This window comes from Anas platyrhynchos, chromosome 5 (assembly GCF_047663525.1).
Source record: "Anas platyrhynchos isolate ZD024472 breed Pekin duck chromosome 5, IASCAAS_PekinDuck_T2T, whole genome shotgun sequence".
Taxonomy (NCBI): Eukaryota; Metazoa; Chordata; class Aves; order Anseriformes; family Anatidae; genus Anas; species Anas platyrhynchos.
The window spans coordinates 36451131-36463130 of NC_092591.1; the positions used below are offsets into that span (position 1 = coordinate 36451131).

At 44.8% G+C, this 12000-nt stretch overlaps 1 protein-coding gene across 1 annotated transcript; it reads left to right on the forward strand.

Moving 5' to 3' along the window:
• The first annotated feature begins 1609 nt into the window (after window positions 1-1609).
• SYNJ2BP (synaptojanin 2 binding protein) lies at window positions 1610-9208 on the forward strand. Its single transcript, XM_027457529.3, has 4 exons — window positions 1610-1773; window positions 5924-6060; window positions 7605-7700; window positions 8599-9208. Exons 1-4 carry the CDS (start codon window positions 1704-1706, stop codon window positions 8737-8739), a joined length of 444 nt encoding a protein of 147 aa, XP_027313330.1. The 5' UTR covers window positions 1610-1703; the 3' UTR covers window positions 8740-9208.
• The last annotated feature ends 2792 nt before the right edge of the window (window positions 9209-12000 follow it).

Consider the following 12000-nt stretch of genomic DNA (forward strand, 5'->3'; position numbering starts at 1 on the left):
GCTAGAAACGGATATTCTGGTGAGATGCAGGTATATACCTGGCATAAAACCTTCACACTGTTTCCAGGGAGGAACCTTTCAGGAGGAAGGTAGTCGGTAGGGAGTGGGTTCTTCATTTTGTGAGACGGTAGAGAAGCATTATCCAGATCATGCCAGTAAATGTTACACTTCTGAACCATCAGATATACATGTATGTCAAAAATACAGTGACACCAAACCTGACGTTTCATGAGAACACATCTGTTTTTTTCTGGACGCTTCACAATACCTTGCCTACAGGTTCTTCTGAGAAGTGCTATGTATTTTATTATTGTGAGAAAAAAAAAAAAAAAAGCTGTCTGTGAGACTGCACAAGTTAACTGGATTTCTAAAACACTTGGAACTATTCTGCTAGCCCCCACAGCCAGAATTCCCACAATATTTGATAGATATTTTATCTAACTAGCTCAGGAGCTTTCTCTTGCTTTACTATGTGATTGCTTTGTAAGCAGTTACTGAATGTCATAGCTCTACAGCATGCTATGTAGAAGCATATTTTCAATTTTTTAACAAGATTTAAAATTTGTCAAATTTATGAAAAAGTATGGAAAAAGGATCTGAAAATACTAATAGATGATTAGATGATACTAATAGATTTTATTATTGTTATTATCATGTATATTATAGCAATATCTAGATTTTTCCACCAGATCAGCATAAAGAGGAATCTGTAGTCCAGATTTATGGTGAAAATTTTATTTTAAATGTCTGGCATTTTTGGACTAAGGACTATAGTGCACTTGTCTGCTACCAGAATGGTTATATCTATTTGGAAAGCAAAACCCATATTTTTAGCAAACGTTCTCTAAAGGCAGGATAAGTAACACAAGACTCGCAACATTTGGGAAGAAAGATTTGGTTACTCAACAGGTGCCAATGGAAAACTTTCAGACTCCCAGGTATGACACATGCTTTTCGAATATGCATTTTTCTACACGTTTTTTAAACAATTGTGTTTCTCATCCAAAAAGGCCTGGTTACATTATGGTTGGATGTGAAATACAAAGATGTGATTCAGAGCTCGTCATGGCTCTTTGTCTAAAGCAAAAGGGTCCTTAAACTGTTACCTATATTTGCCTGGTGACCTGAGGTGACGCATTGTTTGTCCAGCATGCTGCATCGTATCTTGGTACAACACGGATGGTTTGGGGCAGGTGAAGAAAACTTAGTCCCCGCATTTATGCCGAGAGGCGAGATAACTCCACTTTGACTAACCCACAGCTTTATTCTTTCCTCTTTTATTATTTTATCTAAAATAATCTAAAAATTATTTCTCTTTATTTTATTATTATTATTATTTTAGTTGAGTTTTGTTTTCCCAGAGAACTAACGAGCATAATTCAGGTGCAAGAAGCAAGGAGGATGTGGCAGCTGAAAGAAGCAACCCAAGCGCTGCGGGCTCCCTGTGCGCCCCTCGGAGCCCCGCCTGCCTCTTGTCATTTCCCTTTTTGCACCCAAAACCACCAGTGGCAGAGTGCTGGGGGTGCCAGCCCGTCACCGTGCCCCTGCTGCCTTCCAGCCCGGCACCGAGGGCGTGCTCGAGAGGAAAAAAAAAAAAAACACAACACAAACTACAACTCCCAGCGCTCCGCGGCGCGGCCCCGCGGCGGCCGAGGAAACGAAAGCGGCCGCCCCGGGAGCCGACTTCACCTTGGGGCTGCAGCATGAACGGCAGCGTGGCGGCCGGCGGCGGCCTCGCCGAGGAGGTGATCAGGCTCACCCGCAGACCCTCGGGTACGGCCGGGCCGGCGGCCGCCCCTCGCCGGGCCCCGGCTCCTCCCGGGCCGGGGCAGCCGCGCCGAGGCCTGCGGGGAGCGGGCGGGCAGGGGGAGGGCAGCGGCGAAGGGGGGGGACCCGGCCCCGGGTTTCGCTCTCGTCGCCGGGAGGTGGCGAGGAAGCCCCGGGGGGCCCGCAGGGAGCAGCCCCCGAGCCCCGGAGCCGTCTCCCCGGGTGCCGTCGGGGGTGGCCGGGCGATGCTGCGGCTGCTGGTGCTGCTGTGGCGAGTGCTCTGCTGTGGGACGGGGCTGCGGCTGTGTAAGGGGGAGAGAAATCCGCCAGGCTCTGGCTGCTGCCGTAACAGCGCTCTGAGGTGCTGGCTGCTGGCGGTCTCCCTCTGGGAAATGGCAAAAAATGGGGTTTTGGGGAGCCGGGAGCTCGTGCTGCCGTCTGCTGCCTCGCTGCTCTTGCTTTGGAGTGAAGCAGCAGGTGTGCAGTGCTCTGGTGTTGTCGGACGCCCAAAACTGGGGGCATTGCTGGAAGTTTGAGTGCAGGTGACAGTCCCCAGATGGGCAGCTTTGTGCGGGATGCTCAGTGTGGAGTCAGAGGGGACTTCGGGTGTCAGACGGGAGCGGTGCTGGCTGAAGGGAAGGGGAGCAGGGGCGTCTGCAGGGCATTCTTTTGGCTGTGTTCTCCCATCACAGCAACATCCCCTCTGCTGGCAGCGACCAGACCTTCAGACCACAGCTGGCTGAGGTACTTCTATAGGATTTATGCTGTGATTACAATGGCACTGTCAGAATCGCAGCAAGGTAGCAACACACACACACATCTGAAGGAAATTCCTGGATCTGAAGAGCTGCAAGGTCTGGGGAAGTTTTGAAGCCAGAGCTGCGCTTTGATGTGTGAGGCCTGATCTTTAATTAAAAGAGAGGCGAATGAGACCGGCCCTCCCCTCTGCACAGCTGCTGTGCGTGGCCGCAGGCCGGCTTTGCCTCCCCATGCCTTGCCAGGAGCTCCATGGCGGTGAGCCACATCCCCTGGCTGTCCCCGGGGAGGCCGTGCAGGTGGCACAGTGGTGGCAGGTTCCCCCTGCCCTCATCCTCCTCTTCTGCCTCCATGAGCCCATGGCTGCCCAGCCTAGGCAGTGTTTTTGTACATGCAGGTGGGATAGCATCACAGGCCTTCAGCAAGCGGAGTCTGGCGTCCTGCTTTGGGCAAGGTGCAACACTGCATTTCTCTGCTGCTTCTCATCTCTGGGCAGCGATTTGCAGAGCCAGGCCTGGTCCCGACGCCGGGTGAGCCTGCAGACCATCGCAGGCAGGCCACCTCTCTGCCTCGCAGCCGCAGGAAGCCTGCACGGCCACATTGCGAGCCTCAGCTGATGAAACTGTGCTTGTCGGCAGAAATGATTTGTAAAATGAAGCCCGTTCTGGCTCCAAGCACTTTCCATATGTTTGGGAACACCTCGACCTGAAATCCTGAGGGGGAGGATGGGGGCGTTGAAGGGCAGAGCTGGGAGGTCTGCACCATGGCCACTGGAATTTAAAGCTGGTTCCTGAGGGCGGCATCTGTCCGGCCATCGAGATGGGCTGCCTGTTTTCTGCTGTCAGGCTTCCAGCTACAGCAGCTGATCTGAAGGCCCTACAGCCCTTATGATCTTTAATGACTTATCACTAAATTATTACTCATTTCTGGTAAAGGAACAAACTGCTGTTCCCTGTAAACCTGAGTGCAAGCCCAACTCTAACATGAGTTGTGGCTGCACATCTTTCTAAAATAGGATGATGCCAAACACCTCCGGCAGAAGTTTGCTGAGGGGGTGATTGTATTGAAGTAGCAGAACTGTTTGTGTAAGTCTCTTGTCTTTCTCAAATTGCCTTCTAATTTATTAGGCCGAAATTAGGCAGAAAAATTTGGTTGTGTGAAAAACTAAATAACCTTGTAGATTCAAATTGGGGTTTGTATTATTCAGTATCTCTACTGCTAATTCTGTAAATCCTGATTTTTTTGAATGTTCTTAGGGGGACTTTTTACGTTTCAGGTGGGTAAAGGAGGCGAGGCATGGGAGGGCCAGAAGCTAGACCCAGGCATGCTTTTACAGCTCTCTCCTTGCACTCCCGTCCCCTGTGGACAAGGGATTTAATGCCTTGTGCTCTCTCCTTCCCCTTCCTCTCTTTCTCCTGGTTATGCTCTGTCCCTTACTGAGGCTGCATGAGCTGGAGGGAGGAGAATAGCAGCAGAGTTGAAGGAATGATGGGGAAGATATTTTTAGCCAGACTGGAAGCTTAAGTGCTGGAAAAGAAAGACAGGGTGAAAAAGCCCAGCGGCAAGTCCTGCAGGTACTTAACTCGGTCTAGTGTGAGCTCCTGCTTCACAGGGCTTCTGCTGACAATAACTTTAGATTATTTTTCTAATCATAGGTGAAAACTTGCAAAATCTATACTGGTTCATCTTATATTGTATGTGTATATATATATGTATACACACAAAAAAAATGAGAGATAGTCAATGTACTCTGAAACTTGGATTCCTTCTTTCTGGCTTTGTAATAAATATTGATTAAAACTAATTTTCTGTAGTATTGCTTCCTCTGAAGGTTTATGGCAAATCATTTTTAGGTTTGTGGATGTTGTGATTTTTTTTTTTAATTCTTATCAAAGGTGAGTTATTGTGCACAAGCGTTCCTTGGAATAGGTACGAGTCCAGCTGAAAAGTCAGCGTTTCTTCAGTCTGCTGCTCCTCCCATCTTCTTCCTCATTAGTCTGAAGCTGCCAGGAAGGGGAGGGAAGAGAAGAGGAGAGGAGAGGAGAGGAAAAAAAAGTAAATCAGGTGTGGCAAGATTGCTGTTAATATTTCTCCACTTCCCAACTGCAGATGCACACTTAAAATACCATGACTCATCTCCTATATCCTTTGGTCCCCAGTAATAATTAAAAATGCTGCTTCCCAGCAGGCACAAGGTGTTCATACTCTTTCATTTGCAGCTCTGCTTCCCAGAGTTTCTAGTCCCAACTTTGTGAGAGTGAGGGAGAGAGAAAGGAAAAATAAATCAGCCTGGCTGACAGTAGGTTTTGTGTGACTGGTTTATGTCAATTTTTGTTTCCTCTCTCTATTTACTTTATTATTTATACACCTGATTTTTTTTTCTTGATTTTTCTTTTTTTCACTGCCAGCCTCTTCTCGGGGAGTCTTCCCCATCCCATGTTACTGACAGAGAAGCTTAGCGGCATGTGCAGCGCACAACGTGCTCTTGTAACCTGTGGTTTTCCAGAGTTTGCATTCAGATTGTTCTTCTGGATTTTGATGGAACCACGAGTATTAATCTTTAACTGTGCTGTAATCCAGCTGCTGGTTCCAGCTGGAGGTCTGTAATCAAGGGTTACTTTAAAGAACAATACAAAACAAAAAAAAATGTGGACATCAGTTCTATTTAATGCATATGTATTTCTTTTTATTTTGCATGAAATCCAGGAACTTGTCTTTATTTTCTGTGGTGTTTTGAGTTCCTGAAAGAGAACAAAGTGCATAAAATCTGAACTAGCTGTGTCTGACCTGATCTTACTTTACTCTTGGAGGCAAAGGTTGCCAGTTCCAGCTCCTCACAGGTAGGCACGGAGCCTTTGGAGTGTGAGGTGGCCCTGAGCTCCTCCTGCCTGTTTCCTCACCTCTAGACAGGGCCCAATGCTCCTTGCCTTCCCTAGCTGTGATTCTCAGCTCATGAAACTCCTGAGGCACAATTTCTTTTTTTTCTCAAAGCTAATGGTTTACCATAGCCTCCTGTGAAATGCAGAGTGCTTTCATTTACTTTCATCCTGTGCTGAAGAGGCGAATTCCTGCCGTGGGTTGCGTTGGCATCTTAGAATTGATGGCATGCTTCTCAGTACTTCCCAGCTCTCACCTGAAAACAGCTCCCAGAAGCTTTACTGAGTGAAGCATCTGCCCCCTCAGGCACTCGGGGTCTCTCTTCTGCTTTAAACACCAGTTCCCTGAGAAATTTTATTTTTTAGGCAGTGATGGTTGGGAAGGGTGATGCAGATTTGTGTGCTGTGAGCTTCAGCATGGTGGAGCAAACAGAAGGGCACGGGAGGGTGCAGTCCCCGGCAGCAGCAAGGATGTTTGAAGCTCTGAACATTTTCTCATCAGCTTTCTCTTTGGCTTACCTTAGGGCTTGGCTTCAACATTGTTGGTGGGACAGATCAGCAGTACGTTTCCAATGACAGCAGCATCTATGTCAGCCGGATCAAAAAGGACGGGGCAGCTTACCTTGATGGCCGATTACAAGAAGGAGATAAAATTGTAGCGGTAAGCCCTTCCTCCTGTCACCCCGTGCGATCTTGAAGTGCTGTGTTCAGTGATGTGATACGAGATGCAGGTTTGCCATCAGAGTGCACAGAGAATGTGATGTATGCAATGACTTGATGCTGAGCTATGGAGGAGCTCTCTTGGGAATCTGGGGAGAGCTCTGAGCACCAGGGAGATGAGTGCCTCTACTCATGGGCCCATCTCTTCTGCCTTCCCCGTTTGTTCTCAGAAGTGCTTCTTGGTGTAGCACTTGCATTCCTTCGTGACTTGCCTCCCTGAGGTTTTCGAATTCATCAGGCCTTCTCTTGCTCCCAGTGGATCATCATTTACCCACATGTAAATACAGCAGTTGATCTTCCACCTCCAAGCTTCCCTTTTTTGTCTGGTAGTCAGTGATTACTGATCCTTTTGCTCAGGAGGATTTTTAGGCCATAACATTTCTGGTCCATAAAACTCTTCATTGCAACTCATCAGGAATAGTACAGACTGCTTCTCCTTTTATTTAAAGTGACCGAGATTCGATCCCCCAGGTTCTTCAGACTTTTGACAGTCATACAAGACAAGATGCTTTAACAAGTGATGGGTGAAGAAGTAGCCTCTCTAGTATGATACATGCTACTTTAATATTTTTAATTTTATTTTATACTTGCTTATTGTGTTCCACATGTAATCTTTTTAGCCTCTGTAAATAAATTGAGTGCCTTATACTATCTAAAGCCCATTACTGGCTAAAATTATATTACATTCAACTGCTGAATATTATACTATCTTTTCTTGACAGTTTAATATTTACATGCGTGTGTTCAGGAAGTCTGAGTGTCACGAGACAAGAGGAACTGGATGTGATCTCAGGGGATACAATTAGGGGTAATGGTGATGAAACAGTAAGAAAAATTAGGTTGAGTATCATTAGTTAGTGAATGAAATCAAGGAGGCTGTAAAATGTTGTGCCATGAGAAATTATTATGTGAAAAGAAGAAAAATTCTAGCACTTCAAAGTGGATGCAAATATGCGTCTTTTTTTTTTTAACATCAATATGCTTTTAAATTTGTGTTTACAACACTCTTTCAAAGAGAAAAAAGATTTCAAAGGTACGCCAATAGGGGATACAGTGTGGGAAATATACTCATTTAACTGTAGTAATAATTTTGCCATAGTTGCTCCTTTATTTTCATTAGCTGTCACAGTTACACCTTTGATTTGTTTCCAGTAAGGCATCAACATAAAAAGCTGCTGTTGACACAACTGTCTTCTTACAGTCTGTTTTTGCTCCTAGGTAGTGTTCTTTTTTTCAATAACTCTGTTTTTTGATTTGAAGTTTCTCTTGTTACCTCTCAACATAAAAACTCTTCTATAATATGAATGGGTGGATATGGATGTTGCTAACCGTGGTGTCATAATCCAAGGCAGAATTTAATTAAAGAGATTTTTATCTCCTATCCTTCCTATATTATCCTGCATCACTGAAAATTTGCTTTTGCCCTTTTGCCCTTCAGCAACTGGTTCTCCTTTTCCTTTTTTTTTTTTTTTTTTTTTTCACTAGATCAATGGCAGAGACTTGAAGGATTTGCGGCACATGGATGCTGTGGAACTGTTCAGAAATGCAGGCTATGATGTGTCTCTGAAAATTCAGCGCAGGGTACGTTTAACCTGTTTCATAGGGTTATTCCTGGCTCAGTTTAGACTGCTTTCCATGATTGATAGCTCTCTATTTTATGAGGCAGAAAAAATACAATGTCCAGGTGCTCAGTGTAAATTATGCATGTAAAGAATTTGAACAATGGCCTCTTCTAGTTGATGACGGCTGTGTTCATACCTTGAATTACTTGGTTATAAGAGTACCAGTGAATTGGTGAGATTGGAGGAGTCCCTGGGTCTTTGTTTGCTGGAGTGTAGTGTGTTTTCTCATGGATCTCCTCTCCCTGAGGCAGATGTTTGTCTTCGAAGGCAAAATCTCAGGTTCTCCAGTTTTCTTTCAGATGATGAAATCTTCCTAGAGTCAAAACTCATTGTTTCAGAGGTCATCACTCCCATTTAGTGCTGAGATGTGTATATGGCCCAGCAAAAGGAACATTTGCTGCTGCAGATTAAATATCTTGGCACTGTTTTGTATACAGAAAGATAGGAATCCTTAATCCCCTGTTGTCAGTTCAACATCCCCGGCTAGCACTGAAGTTGATGAAGGAAATGCTGATCAGCCTGGAGCATGCTGGTCGAGAGAGATGGGCTGAGGCCCCTTTTCTACTCCCTTAATAAAGGAGTAGTTAATAAAATTAATAAATTAATAAAATTCTGGACCCTTGTACAGGGCAGGTGAGAAAAACAGGGAATTACTGACGTCCTTTTCTGGTAAAGACACCCAGGAAGGGTGCCTGGCAGTGACTTGGTGCCCTGTAGGGAAGCTCAGTCCACCTGAAGCTGTTCTGACCCTGTGGGTGGAGTGCTCGGGGAGCTGGGGGAACCCTTTTGCCTGGTCCGGACACACAGGTGGGGCTGCAGTGGGCTCTCTGACACAAATATTTTTTTCTTCCTTGTAGTTGCAGCCACAGAATGGCCCCGTGGGTCATCGAGGTGATGGAGACTCAGGTGGGCTTCCCCTAGCAGCCGTTCTGGTGCCAGGCCTGGCGCTCGCTGCGGCAGCGGTCTGGATCTTGCTGAGGTATCGACAGCGGATGTGAAGAGTTCACGCTTTGGATATCACTGCGTATTTTACACAGCTATGATGTAATTTAAAGATAGAGAATTAATGATCTTATCACAGACTGATGCCAAAAAGGATCATTGTCTATCATAAAGCTGCTGCTGGTGTTCTTTATATACTGATTCTGTTGCAGGGTGGCTGGAAGCAGAGACAAACAGGGAAAGGGAGATGGCTGTGTTCACGTATGGAGTGGGATGGCTGTTTGTTTTTTTTAAACTAGTATGAGAAGTTTTTAGCCATCCCCCTCTTTTTTGCACCATGAACTTTGAAACACACTCATCTATTCCATGTTTTAAGATGTGACTCTTTATAAAGAGGTTAGGGGGGTGGGTTGGGTGGTTTTAAATCACAGACTTTTAGAGGCTTTGCCTTGTTCCCACTGAATTTTTCTTGAAAGTAATGATCCCTACCTAAACCACGAATAAAGAGAAGCAATGAAGAGGGTATATTATTTTTCTTTGTTGATTTATTTTTTTGGTTGTACTAAATAAATGCCTTAAGAACAGTGTATAAAATCTAATCTGTGGTTTCACAGGTAAAACCATCACTGTAGCTGCTGATTTAACACTAATATGCAGTATTGGTGAGGTATCCTACCAGTTCTAGAAAGGTAGAAGATAGCCCGCTGCTAGAAAAAGACTCTGATTGTCAGAATGGCTGCTCATTCTTGAGTAAGAGTTATAAGAGGATGATTTCCACAAAATGCCAGCATAGCAGAGAGAAATGGGCAGACAACTGAATCACAAGGATAAGTAATGGCAAGAGATTTGGTCACGCTGAAGCTGCAGAAGAGTCTTTAAAGTAGTAATGAAGCACTAGCCCTTCCATCCATCAAGCTGGGTGAAGTCTGCATCTTTCAGGTAAAAGGTCTCTGTTACGGGTTGTTTTTAGTGGGGGAAATACTTTAGAAAGTCTTCTGTAGCTAACTTGCTTTCTGCAGTCAGAAAACCTTACGATGATTAAAACAGGGAAAGCTGAGAGCAGTCTGGGATTGTCCTGGCTATTGCTTGTTTGTGAAGACTGATGTGACGTTCAGGAGATAGGCTGGCAGGCATGACGGCAGGGAGGGGTTTAGAGAATGCAGGGTCTGAAGGGGCAGATCCTTATCTGGAAAGCGTGTTGCTGAATTTATGTGCAGGGCCTCATCTCCTCACTGTGATTCGAATGGCTTCAAATACCCCAGGTGACCCGAACTCTGTGGGGTAAGACCTGTTTCTCTTGTCTATAAAAAAGAATGTATTTTTTGTTGTTTTTGTAAAAGAAAAGCACATTGCATGGTCTGGTCTGTAAGATGCCAAAAAAAAAAAAAAATCACATATGCAATATACGTATTCAAACAAAGAAAAACTGGTGTCTCAGTGCTTTACTTTTCTCTGTTCTTTGTTATTTTAGCAGGACATTGTTGATGCATTTGAAGTTGTCTGCTCAGGGCTGTGTTCCTGCCATCCACAGGAGATAGCAGTGTTACGCTGTTACACATGGTGTTCCTAAATCATGGAGTTTCAGAGCACACAGGCCACATGAAATCTTGCTTTGGCTTATCAGCTGCTCTAGTGTAAAGAGAGGAGAAAAGAGGAGGAACTTTAGGGACAGACTTGAGGTTTGCTGATTGTATTTTGGTGTTGGATGGCCTGGGCCGACACAGTGAAGTGGCCTGCGAACCAGCTCTGTCTGATCGTGTAAGAGCGGCTGTTCAGGCAGACTTTTGCAGGCGCAGCATGAAGCAGCTCTCTTGTCTGTGGCCTGCTCTGAACCTTTGGCTGTGCTGTCCATGTAGAGCACACGCTTCTAGTCAGGCAGATGACTACAGCTCGATGCTGCTGTGTTACAGCCATCAGAATAAAAATACAGCAAGAAAAGGTCTGTCTGGGACAAATCTTCTCTCGTTAGCCCTTGACTGAGTCTAGGTTCTCTGCAAGAGAGGTGTGTGTGGAACAGGATAGGGAGGGTGAGGAATTACAGGAACAGGTATTTATTTTTACTCTTTTCCCATTGAAGTAAACAGAGAAAACAGCTTTTTTTTTCAGCTTCATGATTTTGATACTGTTCAGGCATGATTGCCATCTGTTTTGCAGGCAGTTTATTAAATGATTGGAGGGAGGATTATATCCAGTGCCCAGACATTTCATTTGGCTTACTGAGCAGGAAAAAGCCTTTCTGGTGCTTGCTATTCCTTTGGATTTCTTTTTCACAGTTATTTGAATAACTTTAATACCGTGGCATTAACTAGGTGACTTTTCAGGAAATCAGCGTAGTTGTTCTTATGCAGAATTAAACCAACCAGGGTAACCCTCAGGAGGTTACAACCCCAAGCACTCCTGTGAGCTGTGGCTTGCATTTCTTTCTCTGAGCAGCTGGGCTGAGTCACCTAAACTTTCTCTGTTTTCCAAAGTCATCTCCTCCACTCAGTTTCTGTAGCATTGAGTCGTGTCTTTAGCCTGAACACTGTGTATGAATTTTCTGTCATTATCAAAAAAGTGAATTTCAGAAAAAGGTAATGAGGACAGCGTCTACATGTAAATATTTAGAGAGAAATTTAGCTTTTGTTACAAGATAATCCCGTGGGTTTTGAAACAAAAAAAAAGTTGAAATCTTGAAGCCAAAGATAAAAGCATCCTAACTGTATAATTTGTAAGGTTTCTTTTAAGAACTCATTTGCCATAAGTGCTTACGACAGCTGAAACTCCTAAATCCCATGTTTTCCTCTCATTTTCATCCATTTCCACAACTTATTGTGAACGTATTGACCAGCTGAGGCCTGCATTTTCATATCCATGGTTAAAAGACAAATCCATCTAACTCGACTTGCTGTATGTTCCAGGCATTTCTGTCTCAGCAGGTTTCCTGAACTGTATGTGCTAGGAACGTGTGTTTGATTTAGGTGTACCAGTGAGAAAGAGCAGCCAGACGTGATTTAAAGATAGGAAGATGCACAACTTCTGGCACTTTTTAATTAAACTAAAGGGAAGTGTGTGGGAGGGAAAGGTGCCTTAGTTGCAGTTTGCCTTTAGGTTCCAGCAACTGGTTTGTTAGGTTGGTCTGTGCTAGATTAAAGAGGCCTCTAACAAGTGATAGGTTCTCCCTGTGAGGGGATCTGTGTGTTGTAATTGCCTTACCTCTCATATATTACTTTTAAGAAGTGAAGCCAAGTGAGCTCTTTAAGATTCTCAGTGTATTTTCTCTCTTGGATGCTTGCTGAGGCTTTCTGCACCCTTTCTAGAGCAAGTAACTTAGCAGT

Coding starts and splice junctions, on each gene's coding strand:
- SYNJ2BP (XM_027457529.3), top strand. CDS start 1,704: ATGAACGGCAGCGTGGCGGCCGGCGGCGGCCTCGCCGAGGAGGTGATC. Junction 1,774..5,923: donor GCTCACCCGCAGACCCTCGG/GTACGGCCGGGC, acceptor GGCTTACCTTAG/GGCTTGGCTTCAACATTGTT. Junction 6,061..7,604: donor AAGGAGATAAAATTGTAGCG/GTAAGCCCTTCC, acceptor TTTTTTCACTAG/ATCAATGGCAGAGACTTGAA.